At 51.1% G+C, this 19,406-nt stretch overlaps 1 protein-coding gene across 3 annotated transcripts in view; it reads left to right on the forward strand.

Annotated features, from left to right (window-relative positions):
- Nucleotides 1-18,921, forward strand: part of SON (SON DNA and RNA binding protein) — a 37,747-nt gene extending 18,826 nt beyond the window's left edge. For 2 of the 3 annotated variants that reach the window (XM_027713421.2, XM_027713420.2), the window contains exons 5-12: nucleotides 198-338; nucleotides 1,612-1,803; nucleotides 5,578-5,688; nucleotides 6,102-6,218; nucleotides 13,569-13,716; nucleotides 16,535-16,603; nucleotides 16,681-16,796; nucleotides 17,403-18,921. In XM_027713421.2, the coding sequence (XP_027569222.2) occupies nucleotides 198-338; nucleotides 1,612-1,803; nucleotides 5,578-5,688; nucleotides 6,102-6,218; nucleotides 13,569-13,716; nucleotides 16,535-16,603; nucleotides 16,681-16,796; nucleotides 17,403-17,561 (1,053 nt within the window). In that variant the 3' untranslated portion in view covers nucleotides 17,562-18,921. Of the gene's footprint in view, nucleotides 1-197; nucleotides 339-1,611; nucleotides 1,804-5,577; nucleotides 5,689-6,101; nucleotides 6,219-12,768; nucleotides 12,849-13,568; nucleotides 13,717-16,534; nucleotides 16,604-16,680; nucleotides 16,797-17,402 lie in introns of those variants that run through there. The other variant, XM_039388086.1, reaches the window with a different exon arrangement.
- Nucleotides 18,922-19,406: the final 485 nt, after the last annotated feature.

Below are 19,406 nucleotides of genomic sequence, written 5' to 3' on the forward strand. Positions count from 1 at the left end.
ACGAGGTCCCGAGTCAGCACCCAGTGAGTGCCTGGTGTTGGATAATTTGTGTGGCACATCCCAAGTCCATCTATTGGTGCCCTCGCTGAAAGGTTTTCTTGTCTTCAGAAAAGAACACCATGTTTTTTGGTAGAAATGTTCTTTGTGTGTTTGGGTGCAAAGTGCAGGTTTAGTCAGAGCTGACATTCCCTTTTCAGAAATGCAAGAAGATTGCCCAGAGCACAGACGACGTGATCGTGAACAAACCCCACGTGTCGGACGAGGAGGAGGAGGAGCGGCCTTTCTACAACCATCCTTTCAAGCTCAGCGAGCCCAAACCTATCTTCTTCAATTTAAGTGTGAGTACTGCTTGACTTTTCAGCGCTTTAAGCCGTGGTTCTTTTTAAATAATGCAAGTTCTTTTACAGAAATACGGCAGGGGGTGATGATCTTGGTGAAATGGGGAGTGTTTCTCTGTCAGTTTAAAGAAACGCTCCCAGATTCACCAAGGTTAAATTGATAATCTTGGTGAAATGGGGAGTGTTTGTTGAAGTGCATCTGGGACTGAAATGCTTTGAAGCATCGATTAGCTTTGTTTAACTTCTCTTGGTTTGTTGATTTTTGGGGTTTTTTTAGGTGGTGGGTTTTTTTCCAGTTTTAGTTTTGGTGGTTTTTTTTTTTTTTGTGCCCATGAAAGTCTGTTCTGGTTTTGCAGGGTATAAAGCACTAGAAAAGTATTTAGTAGGCTCAGTGAAAATAGGAATAACATTAGATTATTATATTAGAAATAACATTCCTATTCTTGTGTATAAATACATGTATTTTGTGGTGTGCACAAAATAAGCAGTAATACATATTTACATGTGTAAGGCAGAAAGAGATTTTCTATAGTACTGTTAGAAAGGGGTACAGTGAAACTCAAGAAACTTTGGAATTCTTCCAGGCTCTGGAGAGGAATGTTCTGTGGTGGTGATGGGTTGCTCTGCCTGTCAGCCACATTTTTGACCCTTTTAGTGTTGTTCTTTCTCCATTCCAGTCTGACAGCTATTCCCATCCATATTCCTGGGAGTTTATCCAATATTATCCCACATTGCCACCTGTGTTTGCCTCTTGGGAGGGAACCTGGCAGAGATCTGTGCAGGTTCTTCAGGAATTGCCAACAGTGTCTGAGGAAAACAAGGCTGTAGATGGAATGTGCTTGGAAATTCCTGCTGCTCTGAAAAATAACCCAAAATGGGAAAGCCAGATGCTGAGAAGTGCTCAGTCTGGTCTTGCAAAGCTTTTGATCACAGCCAGTGTTTTGGCTGCCCAGGACTTTTCCCTTGGAGCTTTCCCTACCAAATACCTGTGTGGCAGATGAGGGTTGTTCTCTTTGTGCCAGGCTCAGCTGGGAGAGGGAGAGTTGGGAGGTTTGGGGCCACTGAAGTTGGTTTCAGTGATTTCTCATCTTCTCTTACAGTGCAATTTGTTGCTCACGTGTGGGTTGATTTATTATAATTATTGTAGCTCATTGTTCTATAATAAGAAGGGTGAGAGTTCTGTGGCAGCTGAACCCCGAGTGTTTGCAGGGAATCACTGTGGGAGTCCTGTGTGTTTGCAGGTCTGAACTTTCTGCCATTTTCTGCCTTTCAGACTCCCAGCATAAAACCAGCACCACCCCCCCAACCAAAAAACCAGGTCAGCCTGTCCAAGGAGTTCCCTGTGTCCTCCGGGTCCCAGCACAGGAAGAAGGAGGCAGACAGTGTCTATGGAGAGTGGGTTCCCGTTGACAAGGGCGGCAAAGACGACGGCAAGGACGATGTGTTCCCCAAACCAGCCATTGAGGTAAGCAAGGCAAGGAGAGCCTATCACATCAGAAAGCCAAAACCATTACCTGGGCACTCTGGGACCAAATTGCAGTCTGGGAAAACGAAAAAGGCACTTAAAAAGGTGGGACCTAAGAGCTGAGTGAGCTGGGGATGTGAGCTCTGCATCTGGGATGCTCCCGGGGGCAGAGCTGGGAGCAGCCTGTCCCACCCCTGGCCTTTGGTCAGCTGGGACTCCTTGGGCTCCAGGGAATTGAAACTTTAGCTGGAAGAGATAAAAAAAGTTCCTTGTTGAGTTTCCTGCAGAGGTTAATTAACACCTGGAGACTTTGACAGTAATGTATGTAATGCTACTTAAATTGTCCCACTGATCTTAGAGTAACAACATCACACTGGAATGTAATCCATTGAAAATTGTAAGTGCTTTTAAAACCACCATCTCCTCGGGATGTGTTTATTGATTTTCCAGCTTTCCAGGCAGGTTTGCTCACATGGCTGTTTTGCACTTGACCTTCCAAAGGACAATCTAATTGTGTGGATAATAAACAAAAAAATACAGAGCAAATGTTTTTCCCCTTGAAATTTCTTCCAGAGAACATTTTGTGGGGGTTTTGTAATTAAGTAAATTAAATATTTAAGACAGATGTTAATTTCTTTAAGTTGCTGTTACCTCACTGCACTTGAAGCCTCGTTCTCACCCCCTCCAAAGCCAAAACCAAAACCCTTCCATCCGTTTCTGACAAAACCATCTCTTCACTTGGTGTGTTTTGTTTTTCAAGAACTTTCTGGTACTGCACAATTGAAGCACGGAAGGAGTTTTCTTCTGGGTGTTTTACAGCACCAAAAGCCCAGAGAGTGTAACTTCCCCAACCTTTTTATGGGATACCTGGGAATTTGATGGTCAGGCACCCGATTCCTTGTTCCCTCAGTTTGGGCTCTCAGGCACCACTAGTGAGGCAAACCCTGAGATGTTTGTGCAGAAGGTCATTCCCGGTTTCACTGGAGGAAATATGTGAACCACAACTTTCCTTTCTGTCCTGTGTATGTTTATAAATGCCTGTAACTATGTTGTCTGCTTTTATATTTGTAAATAAATATTTTTATTTGCATTTACCTTAACTTGGTTTGTGTTAAGGGTGATTTCAGGGGGCGTTAGCTCAGAGTGTCCCATCTCTTGGGTTTGGCAAGGCTTAAGTGGCAAACAGTAGCAGAATTCCTGTGTGTTCCTCCAGGGAGTCTGACAGGTAACAGAGTTGCTTCTCTGCCCGATTTTTTAAAATGTTTATGGGGACTCTGAGGTGGAAATGGCTCCCTTTGAGCAACATGAGGCAGATCAGCTCCTTGCCTGGGGGAGTGTGCTTGGATCCTTAAAAAGTTTCCCGTGTAATTTCCCCCTGTTCATTGTTCCTAATTCTGAAATATTGTGACAGTTGTGATATGAGTCTGGACTGACGTGACAAACCACCCATCTGGTGTCATTGCTCTGGTTTTAGTTACTGCATTAGTCTGAAATGAGCCTGCCAGTGTATCACAGCTTGGTTAATAACCCTTGTGGGCTCTTAGCATAGTTGTTTGTGGTGGCAGGAGATGGAGGAAAAGGTCTGGAGTGATCTGGAGGCTCAGCATGTCTGTAGGAGGCAGAGGAACCTGTGAGGAAGGAGCTGTGCTGGGAAGTGTGGAGCTGAGTGTTGGATTCCAGGGTGGAGCATCCCAGGTGCCTTGGGCAGAGGTGCTCAGGGGATGTAAAAAGGCAGGAAATGCACTCAGGGAACCTCCAGAGCAGGTGAAAAACCTGCTGTCCCCTGCCAGCCACATCCTTCCTGCTCCAGGGTTTGTGATTGGTGGGGAAGGTGAGGAAGATGAGGCTTGGCCAGGCAGAGCTCTGGGGGACGATACTGCACTGCCACCGTTTGCCTTGACCCAATAATAACAACTTCTCATACTTCAAGCAGAGATTTATATTTTTGCTCGAGATCCAAAGCTGCCATGGAGTGTGTTGGCACAGCACAAAGCCCTGCTGGTCCCCACGCTGGTGCCTGGCCTTTTGGGAAGTGTTGGGAGTTGAGTGCCCGGGGGATGTGCTGAGAGCCCCAGTCTGGTAAAGCACTAACACCCAGGTTTGGCATGGCAGTGGTGCCAGGCTGCTTTCCTGGGCTGCTCCCATGCCTGGGTGTATTGCTGGATTGAAGCTTTTGGTGAGTAGAAGAACTCTTATCTATCTCCTGAACCCATTCCACAAATAGAAAATTGAAGAATTACTTGAGCATGTGAGGGAAATTTATTGACTCAGCCAGTGTGTGTTTCAAACAGGCATTTTAACGTGTGAGGGGATTTGAGATAATATTTTGATTGCTCTTGTGCCTTGGTTGTGCTCTGTGTGACAGTAAATAAGCACTGATGTCAGTCCAGGGACATTGGGACTTGGGGGATTTGAACCCTGTCTTGGTCAGTGCCAGGTGCTCCAGCAATGATCTTCACCACAGAGACCCCTTTGTCCTGAACTCCAACAGAAAATCCCACATCTTCAGTCAGATTTAACAGAGCCCAGAACCAATCCTTGTGTTTGATGCAGTTGTAGAACCCATGTCTGTCTCTGAGTGCTTTTCAGTATTTAGTTAATTCTTGACCTGGTTCCTGGGCCGGGGGGTGTGGATTAACTGTGTTTGTTTGGTTCAGCTGAGTCAATCCTAAACGAGTCTCTCCTGCTTTGTACAGTGTGTGAGATGGTGACTAACAAAGGAGAGAAAAGGGTTTTATAGAGCCAATTAAAATGAAGTTAAAATGCCCCTTCCCCTCGAGGTGTGTGTGCCAACTGCTGCTCTGACTGTTGGGTTTCTCCTGTGCCTCAAACAGTCCCAGCCCTGCCAGTGTCTGTCACAGCTCCAAGGAAATTCCATTCCTTCCCTTTCTCCTTTCCAGACAGAAAGATCCATAAAATGCACATCCTCTGAGGAGCAGGGCACAAGGATTTTAGACAAGAGCTGTACTCCAGCCACAGTTGGTTATGTTTTCACCCCACAGAGGGGAGGTTTGCAGTGAGCTCCTTCATACCCTCTGTGTTCTCGGCCAGGGGACTCCACAACAGTTTCAGATTTACTTTTCTTTAAATTTTATTGTAGTTCAGCAGCACAGATGGAAAGAACTCTTTCCAGAACAATGAATTCTATGAGCTCCCAGCCTGGTTTTACAGAATCCCAGGATCCCTGAGGTTGGAAAAGCCCTCCCAGCCCATGGATCCCCCTGTGCCCCATCCCCACCTTGTCCCCCAGCCCAGAGCACTGAGTGCCACGGCCAGGCCTTCCTGGGACACCTCCAGGGCTGGGCACTCCAAACCTCCCTGGGCAGCCCCTGCCAAGGCCTGACCACCCTTTCCAGCAGGAAATTCCTCCTCCTGTCCCACCTGAGCCTCCCCTGGCACAGCTGGAGGCCATTCCCTCTCCTCCTGTCCCTTGTTTAATTCTATTGGTGAAGAAGATGCCACTGAACAAGAAAATGCTTCTCTGCAGATTTTTTTGTGACCAAAATAGTTCTTAGAAAACAACTTGTTGGATATTTAGTGTGTACAGGTGATGTTACACTTAGAGTCTGTATTTGCTTAGGAAAGCCCACCCTGTGTGGATTTAAGCAGCCCCAGGATTTTTGTCGCCTTGCCTGTTTCTTTATCAGACAAACTGTTGATTGTGTAAAACCACTTTGCAGTATTGGCAGCTCTTATTCTCCAGCAGCTTTTCCCAGCCCCAGTGGACACTGCTGTGCTCTGATGTATCTTCACAAGTGCTCTCTTTCTCCCCAGTGTGTGGACATCACCACGGCCATGAACGACCGGGCGGTGGCCCAGAAACGGCTCAATGAGAACTCCTTCGACCTGGAGGCCATGTGCATGTTGAACCGTGCACAGGAGCAGGTATGGCAGGGGCTGCCAGCAGCAGCTGAGCAGCTGGGGGGAAATCAGGGCTCACCTTCCATCCCAGCTCATCGCTCTGGCCTGTTTGAGCAAACACGTTTGGGAAGCAGTTGATGGGCTCGTAAAGTCCTGCCTTGGTTTGCGCTTCCCGACACCGAATTTTGGGATAAGGAACTCGTGAAACCATGCACTTCCTAGCACTGGATTTTGAGGATAAGGAGACCATAAACTCACTAGACTTGGAGCTCAGGCTTCAGGGTGACCACTCAGACTTTGGGAGCTTTTGGGAGCACCTGCTCACAACTGAATCTGAATGAGGAATCAGCATGAAAAGTGCTGAGGAACAATGGAGAGTGGCAGAGGAGAAGGTGCAGACATTTATTTTGGTCTCTCCTGTGCTTTTGCCTTTGCAGATTGATGCCTGGGCCCAGTCCAACTCCATCCCTGGCCAGTTCACGGGCAGCACTGGGGCACAGATCCTGTCCTCCGACGAGCTCACCAACAGCGGCCCCCAGGCCTGGATCCGAAAGGTAGAAGTTCCCAGACACCCCTGTGTCACCTGCACAGTCTGAAAAGCAGTGCAAGTATTGCAAAGTGCCAGAAATGTGCCTTAAAGCCCTGTGGTCGTGCATGTGCCAAGTGCAGCAGGTTGGGTTAAATCTGTGTCTGTCAGCTCAGAGCTCAGCGCTGCCGAGAGCCTTCGCTGTCACTCAGGGGTGTGACAGTGGGCACCCCGTGATCCACGTCCTGGCACTGCCAGCACAGTCCTGGCACTGCAGTGGCAGATCCATCACTACTTTACTGGGATTGGGACAGCTCAGGCAAGGTTTGATCCTGATCTTGTTGAAGTCAGTGAGTTTTGGCATCAGCTTCAGTGAACCAAGTCCCAAACTGCCGTTGTGTTTGCCTTGGTTCTCTCTGATTGCTCCTCTGCCTCTGTCTGGATCACCAGGGTTTTCTGGGAGCCAAAGATTTGGAGGATTACACCAGGAGTTGCAGTTATGTGTTAATACCTCCCTGATACTATTTGTGTGTACAGTGAAACAGTCCCCTCTTGCTCAGGTTCTCTCTGGCTGCTCTCGGGGTGTGGTGCATCCTGCACTCGTGTGCTTTAGGAATTGAATTCCTCAAGCTTCATCTTTGCCAGTGAACACTGAGCTGGGGCTCTGACGAGGAGTAGAGCTGAGGAATGCTGGCAGTGTCCACCTTTCAGGCCAAAGGAATAACGAGCTGTGCTGCTCAGTCTGGCAGGTGGTGCAGCTGGGTCTGTGCTGGATCAGCTGGTGGGCAGACACCTTCCAGGCTGGGAGCTTGCATAGGAGGCTGAAGTGGAATTTTCCATAAAAGTTGGTGCAAACCGAACACAAAAGCCTGGGATTATCCAAAAATAGAAGCGTTTTTGCCAAGATTCACTACCTTGCTTTTCCACTTCATATGGCCAAGCAGTCCAGAGGGCCAGGGAGCTCAGATTCCAGTCACTGGCCAGGTGGGAATCTTTGGGGATCTGGTCCGTGCTAAAGCAGGATGCACATGAGAAAGGCTGATCTGAGGCTGTAACAAAACGTTGCCTTTGATGGAGACAATTGGAACTGTGAACACCCAGCAGGGATGTGCTGGTGAGGAAGGAGCTTTTCCTGGCTGGAAATGAGAGGTTTGGGAAAGGGATCAGCAGGTGTGTGAGGGAGGTTCTCCCTCTGCATCTCCTGGAGGGGCTCTCCCAGGGCCATGGGAAGGGAGCAGCTCTGATCAGCTCTTTCCCAAACCTCCCCCTGGCTCGAGGTTCTGTGGGGTTCTGTGCCCTCAGTGACAGGATGCAAAGGGCAGCTGTGTTTTCCTGGGCCTTTAACTCCCTCTGGGATCTGCTTTAAAAAAACCCAGCTAAACAAACCCAAACAACCACCCAAAAAAACCCAACAAAAACCCCCAAACAACCCAGTGAAACACTTCCTAGGGAGAAGATGGGAGCAGAGTGTGCTCTGTGCTCGTGGACACGGCTCCCTGAGGAGCAGGAGTGTGCTGGAAGGTGGGGTTGGATCTGGAACTCGGGGTGAGCAGCAGCAGCTCTGCTGTGGTTTGCAGGGCAGGGTCCTCCCCAGGCAGCATCCTGGGATTGGGCACAAAGGAGGCTGCTCTGGGAACAGGAGGAGCTGGTGGGTGAAGAAGGCAGGACCCAATCCAATCCTCCTCCTGCTGCACTGCTGCTCTTCCAGGTTCCACATCCAGCAGAGCCAGGAGTGCTCAGGTGTGCCCAGGGTTTCTTAGGAGTGGTGGGGCCTGTGGGAGCCTTCAGGTGGAGTCCCATCCTGTGGTTGAGGATGATTCCACAGGAAGGGGTTCTCAATCCATGTTATCTTTCTCAGGGACACGAATGCAAACCACCCGGTTGTGTGTTATTTGGGCACTTGAAGTGGTGTAACAATTATTAATTGATCAGTGTAGCACTGAGGATTGAGGCTTGGGCTCCCTTTTTGTCCTAAGAAAAAGCATTTTAACATTAAAAAAAGATAGTTTTCATCACTAGGGCCAGGAGTTGGACTCTGATCCTGGTGGGTCACTTCCAACTCAGGATATTCTGTGTTTCTATCATTTTTTTTATCTGCTGGCAGGGCTGTGGAGTTGTGGCTGTAAATTATTGCCCATTTCTGACTGGAGCTGATTCCTGGAGGCATTTCCTGGGGACTTTGCTGTGTCCAGTGGCCAGGGGAGGAGTTGTGGCCCTTCAGCAGAGGTGGAGCCGTGTCAGCCAGTTAATTGGGGTCTCATTTAATGCATAATTAGAGGATTAACCATTGGGGGGACAGAGATCCCCACAAAGCAGGGAGGTGGAGCAGGAGAGCTGTGTCGGGGGGGGAAGGAAGTGAAGGGCTTGGGGAATTTGTTTGCTGAGCTCTGACTTCACTTTGCATTTGGTGGATTTACTGCCTGGAGAGGTGATGTGTCCTCAGACTGCCTGGAATTCCAGTTTGGATCTCAGTGTTTGAGGGCCTGGGGTCCTGCAGTGGTTAACGTGGTGCATCAGTGGGGGACCCCAAGTGGGAGTGAGGTTCATCTTCTAACTCCTGTCCTAATTCCTGGTGTTCGTGGGGAGGGTCCTGAGCAGGATCCATAAAGGGAGAAAACATTGCTGGATGTGTTGTATCCTAAAGCAGTTCTGAACAGTGTCACCTTTCCCTTTGGAAAAGTGGGTTCTGTTTCTGTGGGTCACCATCAGTGTAATCAGTTCACAAACATGACTCGTTTCTCTGAAGGTTTCCTTTATTTATTCCCTTTTTTCTTCCAAACACACCGAGCTGCTGAAGGAATGTCAGAGCAAGTGGGGGAATATTTTTTGTTTTTTCCAAGCAAATTCTGTTGAGGTCTGTTCACTCCCCCTTTCCCAGACTCACACTTGGTCCTGGATTTATCAGCTTCCCTCTGGAGCCTGCACTTGCTCCGCAGGGGCAGTTTGTGCACACAGGGTGACCCTGGGACCTGCTGGGCCACTCCCTTGTGCTCCCCCGTGGGCTGCAGCAGCTTCTGGAAAGTTCCAAGCCTTCCTTCCATTCTTCCTAGTCCCAGCAGAGCAGAACTCCTCTGAGGGAGGAGGTGGAGCTGGTCTGGTGGTTCCCCCTGGCAGGAGTGCTGAGCTTCCAGGCAGGACACTCAGGGAATCCTGGTGTTCCCGTGGGAAAGGAGGGCACAGGGCAGAGCACATCAACCCTGTGTTCATCACATCCTGGATATTGGAGGAATTCCTGGCTGGGAGGGTGGGGAGGCCCTGGCCCAGGTTGCCCAGAGAAGCTGTGGCTGCCCCTGGATCCCTGGAAGTGTCCAAGGCCAGGTTGGACGGGGCTTGGAGCCACCTGGGCTGGTGGAAGGTGTCCCTGCCCATGGCAGGGGTGGCACTGGGTGGGCTTTAAAGCTCCTTCCAATCCAAACCATTCCCTGATTCCATGCTATGTGAGTTGGATTGGACTGGCTCCCTCCTCACTCCTCTCACTGCTGGTTTTTTCCAGCTATTCCAGCTGGAATTCTCCTGCTGTCGTGCAGCACAAACCCTGCAGGAGTTTGGGAACTACAGGATTTGTGAGGCATTTGCTGGGATTCTCCAGCAAGGGATTCACCCCCTGGTGTGAGGGAAGGAATGTGGCTGGTGCTGAAAGGGCTGGAGCATCTTCCAGGTCAGGACCAGCCCCCAATTCCCTCCTCAGGGTCCTGGCAACATTCCAGATCCTGATCCAGAGCTCTGGGAGCATTTGGACAGCGCTCTCAGGGACAGGGGGGGATTGTTGGGGTGTCCTGGGCAGGGCCAGGAGTTGGACTGGATGAGCCTTTGGGGTCTCTCCCAGCTCAGGATATTCTGTGATTTAACGGAAAATTCAGCAGCTTGGCACAAGTTTTTCCAAAGAGCTGCTTGTTCCTGGAACTCGAAGAAGGTCTTGGAGGTCAAGTGACCTTTAGTCCCTGGGCTGTACCTGAGCTGCCACCTTGTGCCTTCAGGGCTTTGTTTCGCTTCCTATTCTTGCTCCAAAGAATCACCTGAAAAATCAGGGATAATGTGAATTAAAACCACTCCAAACCCTCAGAAGGAATCAGGTTTTACCTTCCCTTTAAAGAAAGTGCTGACACAGGAATGTGACCCTTTGGTGTCTCCATGTGCTGGCAGAATGGAAGTGGGGTTTCATGGAATTTAGAGGTCAAAACATGAGGAAAAAGGCATTAAATTGTCCTGCAGGCTCCCTCAAATCGAGATTAGTGAGGGAAAGAGAACTGACTTTGTGAATAATCAGATAATTCTGGCAGCAGTCACCAAGTGCTCAGAAACCTGGGGGTTGGTTGTATCCCAGCCTCCTTAGTTTGGAATCTGCAAAGGTCCAGAGCTCAGGAGCTTGGGGACACTCAGCCTTTGATGGTTTTTAACATGCAAAGAAATGTGGATTTTGCTTCCCTGCTTTGGTGACCGTTTCTGTTCCTTTTTATGTTTCAAATGAGTTCCAAACCCAGCACTAGTTTTCCCCTCACTCGTGAAATCATGGGCTGAGGGAAGTGGTCTGTCATGAAATGATTAAAAAATACAATGTACAGGGGCCATCAGAGGTTTGTTATTATATTATCACTTATTAGTATTAAATTATTATCACTTTATTATTAAAAGAAAAAACCAAACCAGAATCAGGAGGGAAGGAAGTTTTCCTCACTGCAAACCTTTCCTTCCTCACTGACCTGAATCCAAGTGGGCTTCTCCTGGCTCCTTTCCCACTGGAATCAGAATTCCTTCCTTTAGCCTGTCAGTGGGATGCACAGGTATTTGTGTGTTCTGGAGTGAATTGATTATTGATAATTATCACTGATAGTGGTTGTGATCAGTGTGGGACTCCCTGTTGTTCCGTGGGGTCAGCAGGATGCACAGAGCTCCTGCTGCACTTCCCACCAGGATCCTGAGTTCAGCCAGCGAAGGGCTGTTGGGAATAAACTGCCCTCTGGAATTCAGAACCTCTTCTTCCCAGTTTCTGGAGTCTGTTCAGGCTCTTTTCCCTCGGTAGGAACTGAGGGCTTGGATTTTTCCCTGGGAACAGGATACTTTGCTTGTGTTCTCTCCTTCCCCGGCCCCTGGCCCAGGGCATTGTCCAGGTGTGTTGGGAAGCCGTGTGACATTCCAGTGACCTCAGCAGGACTTGCTCCGTGTCCTTTGTGAACTGAACACACAGGGGTGCTGCTGGAACAGGGGCTGGTTTCCCAAATTCTGGCACTGCCAAGGAGCTGCAAACCCGGGATCGGGGCTGGGCTGTCCCAGGCTGGGTTTGTGTCTGGGTGTCCTTCTCTTATGAGACATTCCTGGAAAAGAGAGGAGGAGGGAACTGGGAGTCAGGAAGAGGCTCTGGAGGGCTCTGGGTGCTGTGTCAGAGGGACTGGTTGTTGTGCCCCAGCCAGAGCTCTGCTCCTCCATCCCACGTGGATCCTGTGCAGATCCAGAAGGTTTCCTGGGGATGGGCAAGGACTGGGCAATTCCTGCCACAATCTGCAGCAGCTCCTCCTTGTTATCCTTGTCCCACCCACAGGGGTGTGTTGGGAATCCCTGGAGAACAGACTCTGCAACAGGAACACTTGTGGGTTTGTTACCTACGAATGGGAACCAGGGACCTGAGAGTCCTGGGAAAACAGGGATCTGTGAGCCTTGGGAAAGCAGGGACCTGTGAGCCTTGGGAAAGCAGGGATCTGTGAGCCTTGGGAAAGCAGGGATCTGTGAGTCCTGGGAAAACAGAGATCTGTGAGCCTTGGGAAAGCAGGGATCTGTGAGCCTTGGGAAAGCAGGGACTTGTGAGCCTTGGGAAAGCAGGGATCTGTGAGTCTTGGGAAACCAGGGACTTGTGAGCCTTGGGAAAGCAGGGATCTGTGAGTTTTGGGAAAACAGGGACATGTGACTTCTGGGAAAGCAGAGACTTGTGGGTCCTGGGAAACCAGAAATCCATCAATCCTGGGAAACCAGAGACCTCTGAGTGTTGGGAAACCAGGGATCCATCAGTCCCGGGAAACCAGGGATCTGTGAGTGTTGGGAAACCAGGGATCCATCAATCCTGGGAAACCAAGGATCTGTGAGTGTTGGGAAACCAGGGATCCATCAGTCCTGGGAAACCAGGGATCTGTGAGTGTTGGACAAGCAGTAAACTGTGAGTCTCCAGAAATGAGGGCTCTGTGGATGCCAGGAAACCAAGGAGCTGTGATTGTTGGGAAAGGAGGGATCCATCAGTCCTGGGCGAGTCTTTGGAAGGCAGGGGCCGGTGCTGCTCAGAACTCAGGGCTCCTGGCTCCCGGGAGAGCAGGGCCCTGCCGGCGCCGTGGCCAGCCCTGGGCCATGTTCCCGTGCAGGCCCAGCCCGAGGCAGCCCGGCCGTGCCCTCGCCGTGCCCGCAGCGCCATCCCCGCGTCCCGCCCGCGCTGCGCTGGAGCCGCTCCGTGCCGGGGTAACTGCGTCCGAGGCAGCAAGTCTCCGTGGGATGGAAATGCTTGACTTGCTTCCTGGGGCCAGCGGGGGGGCACGAGAGATGAGGGTTCACAGAATACCCTGTGAACTTTCACCCCTCTGTATGGAAACTTGTTTCAGGGTCAAATCCTTGTAGCCGCCTCCTTGCCACGGTCAGTGCCAGCCCTACTATTCCCAACACTGGTGCCAGCGAGGCCTAGGTACGTAACTTTTAAGGAGTTTTTACAGTTCTTTACATCAAAGCGGATGTTTAAACTTTCTGTTAAGCTTTCACCATTTAACAACCTGTATTAATGCTCATTTGAAAGAATGTGACAACTGCTCTGCTGCTAAACTGGGGGGCCCAGCGCCTTTTTCCGTTAAAAACCCCCAGGGAAAAGCGGAAGCTCTTTGTTCCATGTGGATTTTCAGGGGAGAACTGGAATGTGCAATTGCCGTGTTACGAATACAATTCGGAGAGGGTTTTTTTTTTTAGATTTAAATACACCTAAAGAGCCCTGAATGTCCTGCCTGAATGTGCTTGTGTTCTGTGGGTGAGGAGGAGCTCCTGGCACGGCCGTGCCGGGCACACGGAACACTTCCCGAGCCGAGGAGAACTCTGGGAGCAAAGAGAGTGTTTAGAACCGGCTGGGTGTCGCTTGGTCAAACACATCTGTCTGGAACAGGTCACTGCCACCTTGGGATCAGAGTTTCCTTAAGTTGTTCCTTTTTGCCAAACATTGATTTGTGTCTCGTGTGTCCGCGTGAATTCCGGGTTCCACACACTGGTTTGGGCTGAAAACCCACAAAGCTCAGGTGGATTTTTTTTTTAAATTCAGTCCGTGAAAGGTTGTTAGAAACATTTTTTGGAAGCTCCCACTTGCTATTTCAAATCCCAGTGCTAACTTTAGGCCTTGTTTTACTTCTCTTTTTCTGGATAGGATCAGTTCTTAAGAGCAGCCCCTGTCACTGGAGGAATGGGAGCTCAGCTGATGAGGAAAATGGGCTGGAGAGAAGGAGAAGGGCTTGGGAAGAACAAGGAAGGCAGCGTGGAGCCCATCATGGTGGACTTTAAGACAGACCGCAAAGGTGAGTCCTGCCCTCGGGGTGTCCCGGGCTCCCCGAGCTGCTGGGGCTGGAGAGGGGCAGGATCTCCTGATGGAGCAAGGCTGGCCTGGCTGCCTGCCCTGCAAGAGTGAACAGGTCCTGGGATTCTGCTCCTGTTCTGTTTTAGGCTTTGTCCTTGTGCTGTGAGCTCTGCCAGGTGTCCTTTGCCTTCCCTGCCCTTCCCCTGCCCTGGTACAAAGTGCTTCCCAGCTGTTCTTCCGTTAGGGATGTGCTCCAGTGGGATGCACGGAGGAGGCACAGGCAGGGATCTGGCTGTGGAAGAGCTGTGGTGGCTGGTGTGGAGACAGTGCTGGAGCAGGAGCAGGGCAGGATGGCAGGGGAGCAGTTGAACCCTGGCTGGGCTGGGGTGAGACCCCCCAACCTGTCACCCTCAGGGCTTGGGGCTTCCACAGGGATTTGGTTCCTGGTCTGTCCTTCATGTCCCTGCTGTTCCATCTCTGCTCTGATCTGCTGGAGGCTCCCCTGCTCAGCTCAGGGCTGGTTCCAGAGGCAGCTTTAGCCATCTCTCCTCTCTCTGTGTAAACCACCTCTGTGTCCCTGGTTTCCTGTCCGTGGCCACAGCTGGAAAACCCCCTGGATCCAGCAGAACCATCCAGCCCATTCCAGGCCGTGGAGCTGCTCCTTCAGCCAGGCCAGGGTGCTTTGGAGGTGGAGGACAATTTTCCACCTGAAACACCCATCCAAGTTCTGACCATTTTAAACCTAGGATGCCAAATTCCAGCAGTCAGGATTTCTGCTGGAATTGTTCTGTTCTTCACAAACCTTTAATATATGAAATAGGTCACAAGTGATATCAAAGCACAGAAATACTCAGAATTATTCCAAGACCAGGTTGGACGGGGCTTGGAGCAGCCTGGGCTGGTGGAAGGTGTCCCTGCCCATGGCAGGGGTGGCACTGGATGGGCTTTGAGGTCCCTCCCACCCAAACCATTCTGGGGGTCTGGGATTTCAGGGCTTGTTTTTGCTTTGGTCACTGCTCAGAACTGAGCTTGGAAGAAAACAAAGCAGGTTGGACTCGGTGATCTTGGAGGTCTTTACCAACCTCAGTGATTTTGGGATTCTGTGAATGACCAAACTCTTCCCATGTTTTTCTTCTGTACAATCTTTCTGTGCCAAGGAATTAAAACCAAAAGGTGGCTCGTGACAGTGATGGCCAAGGATTCCTCTTCCTGGCCTGTGACAGTCATGTGAAAAGAGGGATAACCTTAGTGCCAACTGGGCTTTGCTTTGGATTTCCTGCCTTTGGAGTGTTTGTGATCATATGGGCAACCTTATCTGGTCATTCCCACAAAATTCTGCCTGGATGCAGAATCCTCTCTCCTTTTGAGCCACCAGCTCTGGGACACAGGGAGGTGAGGCAGCAGCTTTCCTGCACTGTGGGGAGGCAGCTGGACAGGGATTATCCATTTAGGACAAGCAGTTCTTCAGACATTACTGTTCTTGGATGATTAAATGTCTGAAAAGTCCTTTTTTTAAATTTCTGTGCAGAGTTTTAAAGAAAAGTCAGGAATTTTTGAAAGCAGATCTGTCTGTTAATAAATAACCCAGCCAAGTTTGTTTTGTAAGGATTTTTAACACATTTTTGAACTTATTCCTCAAATAAAATACAATTCCTAGTCCCAGGAATGTGCCAGGGAGTGACTCAGGAGGCAGCAGCTTCTTGGAAGTTCCTTGTTGAGGTCCCAGAGACAAGATGTGGAGCTGAGTGTCAGTGCTTGGAGTGACAGGGAGAGTTTGAACGTGGAGAGAGTTCTCTGGCTGGTTGGGATGCAAAATTCTGTAAGGGGGAAACCCCCAACCTCCTTCAGGGATTGTTGTCTCCCATGGGTTTGTGCCCCTTGGAAAGTCCCTGCTCAGGAGCTGCAGGAATGTTGGGATGAGTGTCTGGTAAGGAGGGAAGGACTGTCTTGGAAAGCAAAGCAAACCCAAATGCCACCCAAAAACAAAGGTGAAGGAGCAGGAAGACACTGGAAGCACTTGCAGTATCTCCCTGTCCTCAATCCCCAAACAACAGGAAAACTGGAGGTAAGAAGCAAAGGAATGTGGAGGGGCTGAAGTCTGAGAATGGCAAAATCCATGGGGAGAAACTTGGGTTTCTCTCACAGCCAGTCACTGGCATTTCAGACATTTTTGGCAATTCCTCATTTTATTTCTTACTCTTGGAAGATTTTCCAAAGAAAAATGTGGAGCTTTGGTGTTTCCCTGGGGCTCCATGAGAAGCCGGGCTCCCTGCACCCACCTGGGGCTGTTCCTGCTCCTCTGCCCCCTATTTCCTTATCTCCCAGTGGGGTGGAGGTGACAGTCCCCGGGCTGTGACCCTGCACACAGAGGGAATTGGAACACTGGGAAATACAGGGAGCACGTGTGTGATCCCACTCCATGGGCTCATTCCTGGCATGAGGGGACACACGGGGACATTTCCCAGTCCATGGGAATCCTTCCCGTGCTCCGTGTGTTGGAGGCAGACTGAGGGACTCCTGGGCTGCACAAGACAGAGTTCTTCAGTTCCTCTCTTGTTTCTCCAAAGGGGTCGTGGAAAACCGGGTTTCCCTGGAAAACCAGGGGGTTTCTGACCTGTGCAAGACTGCTCAAAAGTTTTTTGTTCAGGGTCTTCCTGGAGCCTTTGGGAAAAACAGAGGGGAAAACACTGGATGAAAGGGAGGCTTGAGACTCGTGTGGAGTCTGCAGGTGTTCCCACTGATCCTGTTCTTGCTTTGCTGCTGAGAACACAGGGATCAGGTGGGAATCAGGGATGTGAACTGCACTGTGTTGTTTCCAGGGCTGGTTGCTGTGGGAGAGAAGGCCCAGAAGAGATCCGGCCATTACGTGGTGATGAAGGATCTTTCAGGTGAGATTTTCTCCCCCAAATCCCGTGGTTGCCAAAGGCTGCTCTGGTACTGAAGCCTGGGCTGTGTGTGTGGCCAGGGAAGCACCCGGTGTCTGCGCTGATGGAGATCTGCAACAAGAGGAGGTGGACACCCCCCGAGTTCGTGTTGGTGGACGACAGTGGGCCTGATCACCGCAAGCATTTCATCTTCAAGGTGGGTCTGAGCTGCCTCAGCTGCTGCTGAGTCGCTGTCCCAGGGCAGGGAATTCCTGTTTCTGTTTGATGGAACCATCTCAGCCACCTCAGGGGTGGCCAAGGATGGTGAGTTGATCCCAGGGCTGGAGCCCCTCTGCTCTGGAGCCAGGCTGGGAGAGCTGGGGGGTTCACCTGGAGAAGAGAAGGCTCCAGGGAGAGCTGAGAGCCCCTTGCAGGGCCTAAAGGGGCTCCAGGAGAGCTGGAGAGGGACTGGGGACAAGGGATGGAGGGACAGGACACAGGGAATGGCTTCCACTGCCAGAGGGCAGGGTTAGATGGGATATTGGGAAGGAATTCCTGGCTGTGAGGGTGGGCAGGGACTGGGATAGAATTCCCAGAGAAGCTGTGGCTGCCCCTGGATCCCTGGAAGTGTCCAAGCTGGGGCTTGGAGCAACCTGGGCTGGTGGAAGGTGGCACTGGATGGGCTTTAAGGTCCCTCCCACCCCAGCCCAGGCTGTGATTCCACGCAGGGGCTCTGCTGCCAGCCCTGGATTGCTGTGCCCCGGGCGAGGGGTCCCCTTGGAGCCCTGGCAGCTTTTCCAAGGCCGCCTTTCGCTGTCCCCAGGTGAGAGTCAACGGCAACGAGTACCGGCCCACCTTTGCCAGCCTTAACAAGAAGCACGCGAAGGCCACGGCGGCCACGGCGGCGCTGCAGGCGATGGGGCTCGTACCAAAGGAGAGCATGGTCAACACCACCATGTTCAGGAGTGCCTCCCACCGCTGAGCCGGGCCGGGCGGCCGCGCCTCCTGCGCCGCACAACTCTCGGTGTTCGGCCCTCGGGTTGTAAATACGTCGGCAGTTCCCACCTTGTAAAAACTGTACAGACACCCACAGGTTTTTTTCTTTTGTACCATCCAAATGTATTTAAATCATACTTAGTTTTTGGTATGTTTATATTGTTTACATTAGTGATGTAATTATTTCTTAAACGACTAAATCGGAGGACAGGCTCTGGAGGCATCGGGAATCCAAACCCACGGCTAAAGCTCCTGCAGTTCCTCTCCCTGTGGAACGCTGACGCTGGGGGGTCCCTGGAGAGCACAGGATTGTACCCCCCGGCCCTGCCCCGGGGGGCCCTCAGTGGCCACCTGCGCTCTGGGACAGCCGGACGAGGCGACGAGAGGCTTCCGGAGGGACACGGAGGTGACTCCCGCCTGTCCCCGGGACAGAGGGGCTGTTCCCAACCAGTGAACTCACTGCCCGATGCCGATCGTGCGGATTTGTGGTTCATGTGAATTTTGAACTTTACCGGATCTACAACTGGACTGGGGGGGAGGGGGTAGGATGACGCTTCAATTGTTGTACCCGACTTGGTCAATAAAGCAGCACAAGTTCATAATCTGCACCCCTGGTCAGCAGACAGTAATTCCAGTGGATGCCAAGCCAGGAACCGGGAATTTAAATATGCCAAAATGCCTTCTGGAAGAACCACACGCAGCATAGAAGTGGCTTTGGAAGGATTATCAACAGCCATGGGGTGGGAGGAGCAGGTCTGGTTATTTTTGTTGCTTTGGTCTCTTACAAAATAACTCTTTGGGTTTAACATTTCCATACGGATCCTGTGCCCCCAGGGAGAGCCTTGGGCAGTTGGGCAGGAGAGGACGTAGAAAGCTTTTCCTCCTCGTTACTTTATCTGTTATTTAAGAAGTATCAGTCCTTTGCCTGCGTGCCCTTGGAACTGGACAGGGCACTGCACCCTTCCTGCCAGCTCTGAGCTGGTGCCAGGATTTCTGGACTGGGATAGTTCAGGTGCTCATTCCAGAGAAGTTTTTTTTGAGCTGTTGTATCTGAGCTGGGTCTGGGGCAGGAACTAACTCAGGCCTCCCGTGAGGAATTCCTGGTGCCTGGAGCCCATCAGTGTCACAGAACAAGGTCTGTCCTTGCCCTGAGGGGACAGGAACAAGGTCTGTCCTTGCCCTGAGGGGACAGGGGTTGGTGTCTCGTGTGCAGCAGAGAAATGGGGTTGGTTTGCAGACAAAAGAGCCCCTCCGAGTCTGTCCAAGCGCTCTGGAAATGCTTCAGTTGATCTTCATTTTCATGGACGTTGTTGTCTTGAATTAAACTTTTTTCCCTTTGGCTTCTCGCCTTCGGTCTCTCCCTGAGTGTTTGGAGCTTCTCCAGGCTGTGGCTGAACTGCTGGGAAGGTGTGTGAGATCCAGAGGGAGCCTGGGAGTGCTGGGTGGGGGGTCTGTCTCAGCCCTTGGGTGCAGGATCCATCCCGGGGTGGGAGCAGCTCCTGCCCAGACCTGGGGCTTTGACAGAGCTGAGGCCTCGGAGCTGCTGAGGGTCCTGTTCCTGTGGCAGCTCCGGCTTCCCACTGGGATATGATCCAGTCTGGGAAATGTACAGTCTCCTGTACTTGTTCTGTTCCTTCTTTGGTGTCCCTGCTCCATGTTAAGGTAAAGACCTGAGTTCTTTCCCAGCAGCAGAGAAATCCAATCAAAGGGGTGAAAATAGTGATGGAATAGTCATGGAATCATGGAATATCCTGAGCTGGAAGGATCATCCAGTCCAAGCCCTGGCCCTGCTCAGGACACCCCACCAATCCCCCGTGTCCCTGAGAACATT

Source organism: Pipra filicauda, unplaced genomic scaffold (genome assembly GCF_003945595.2).
Source record: "Pipra filicauda isolate LSUMZ 115617 unplaced genomic scaffold, ASM394559v2 scaffold607_size300211_pilon, whole genome shotgun sequence".
Classification (NCBI taxonomy): Eukaryota; Metazoa; Chordata; class Aves; order Passeriformes; family Pipridae; genus Pipra; species Pipra filicauda.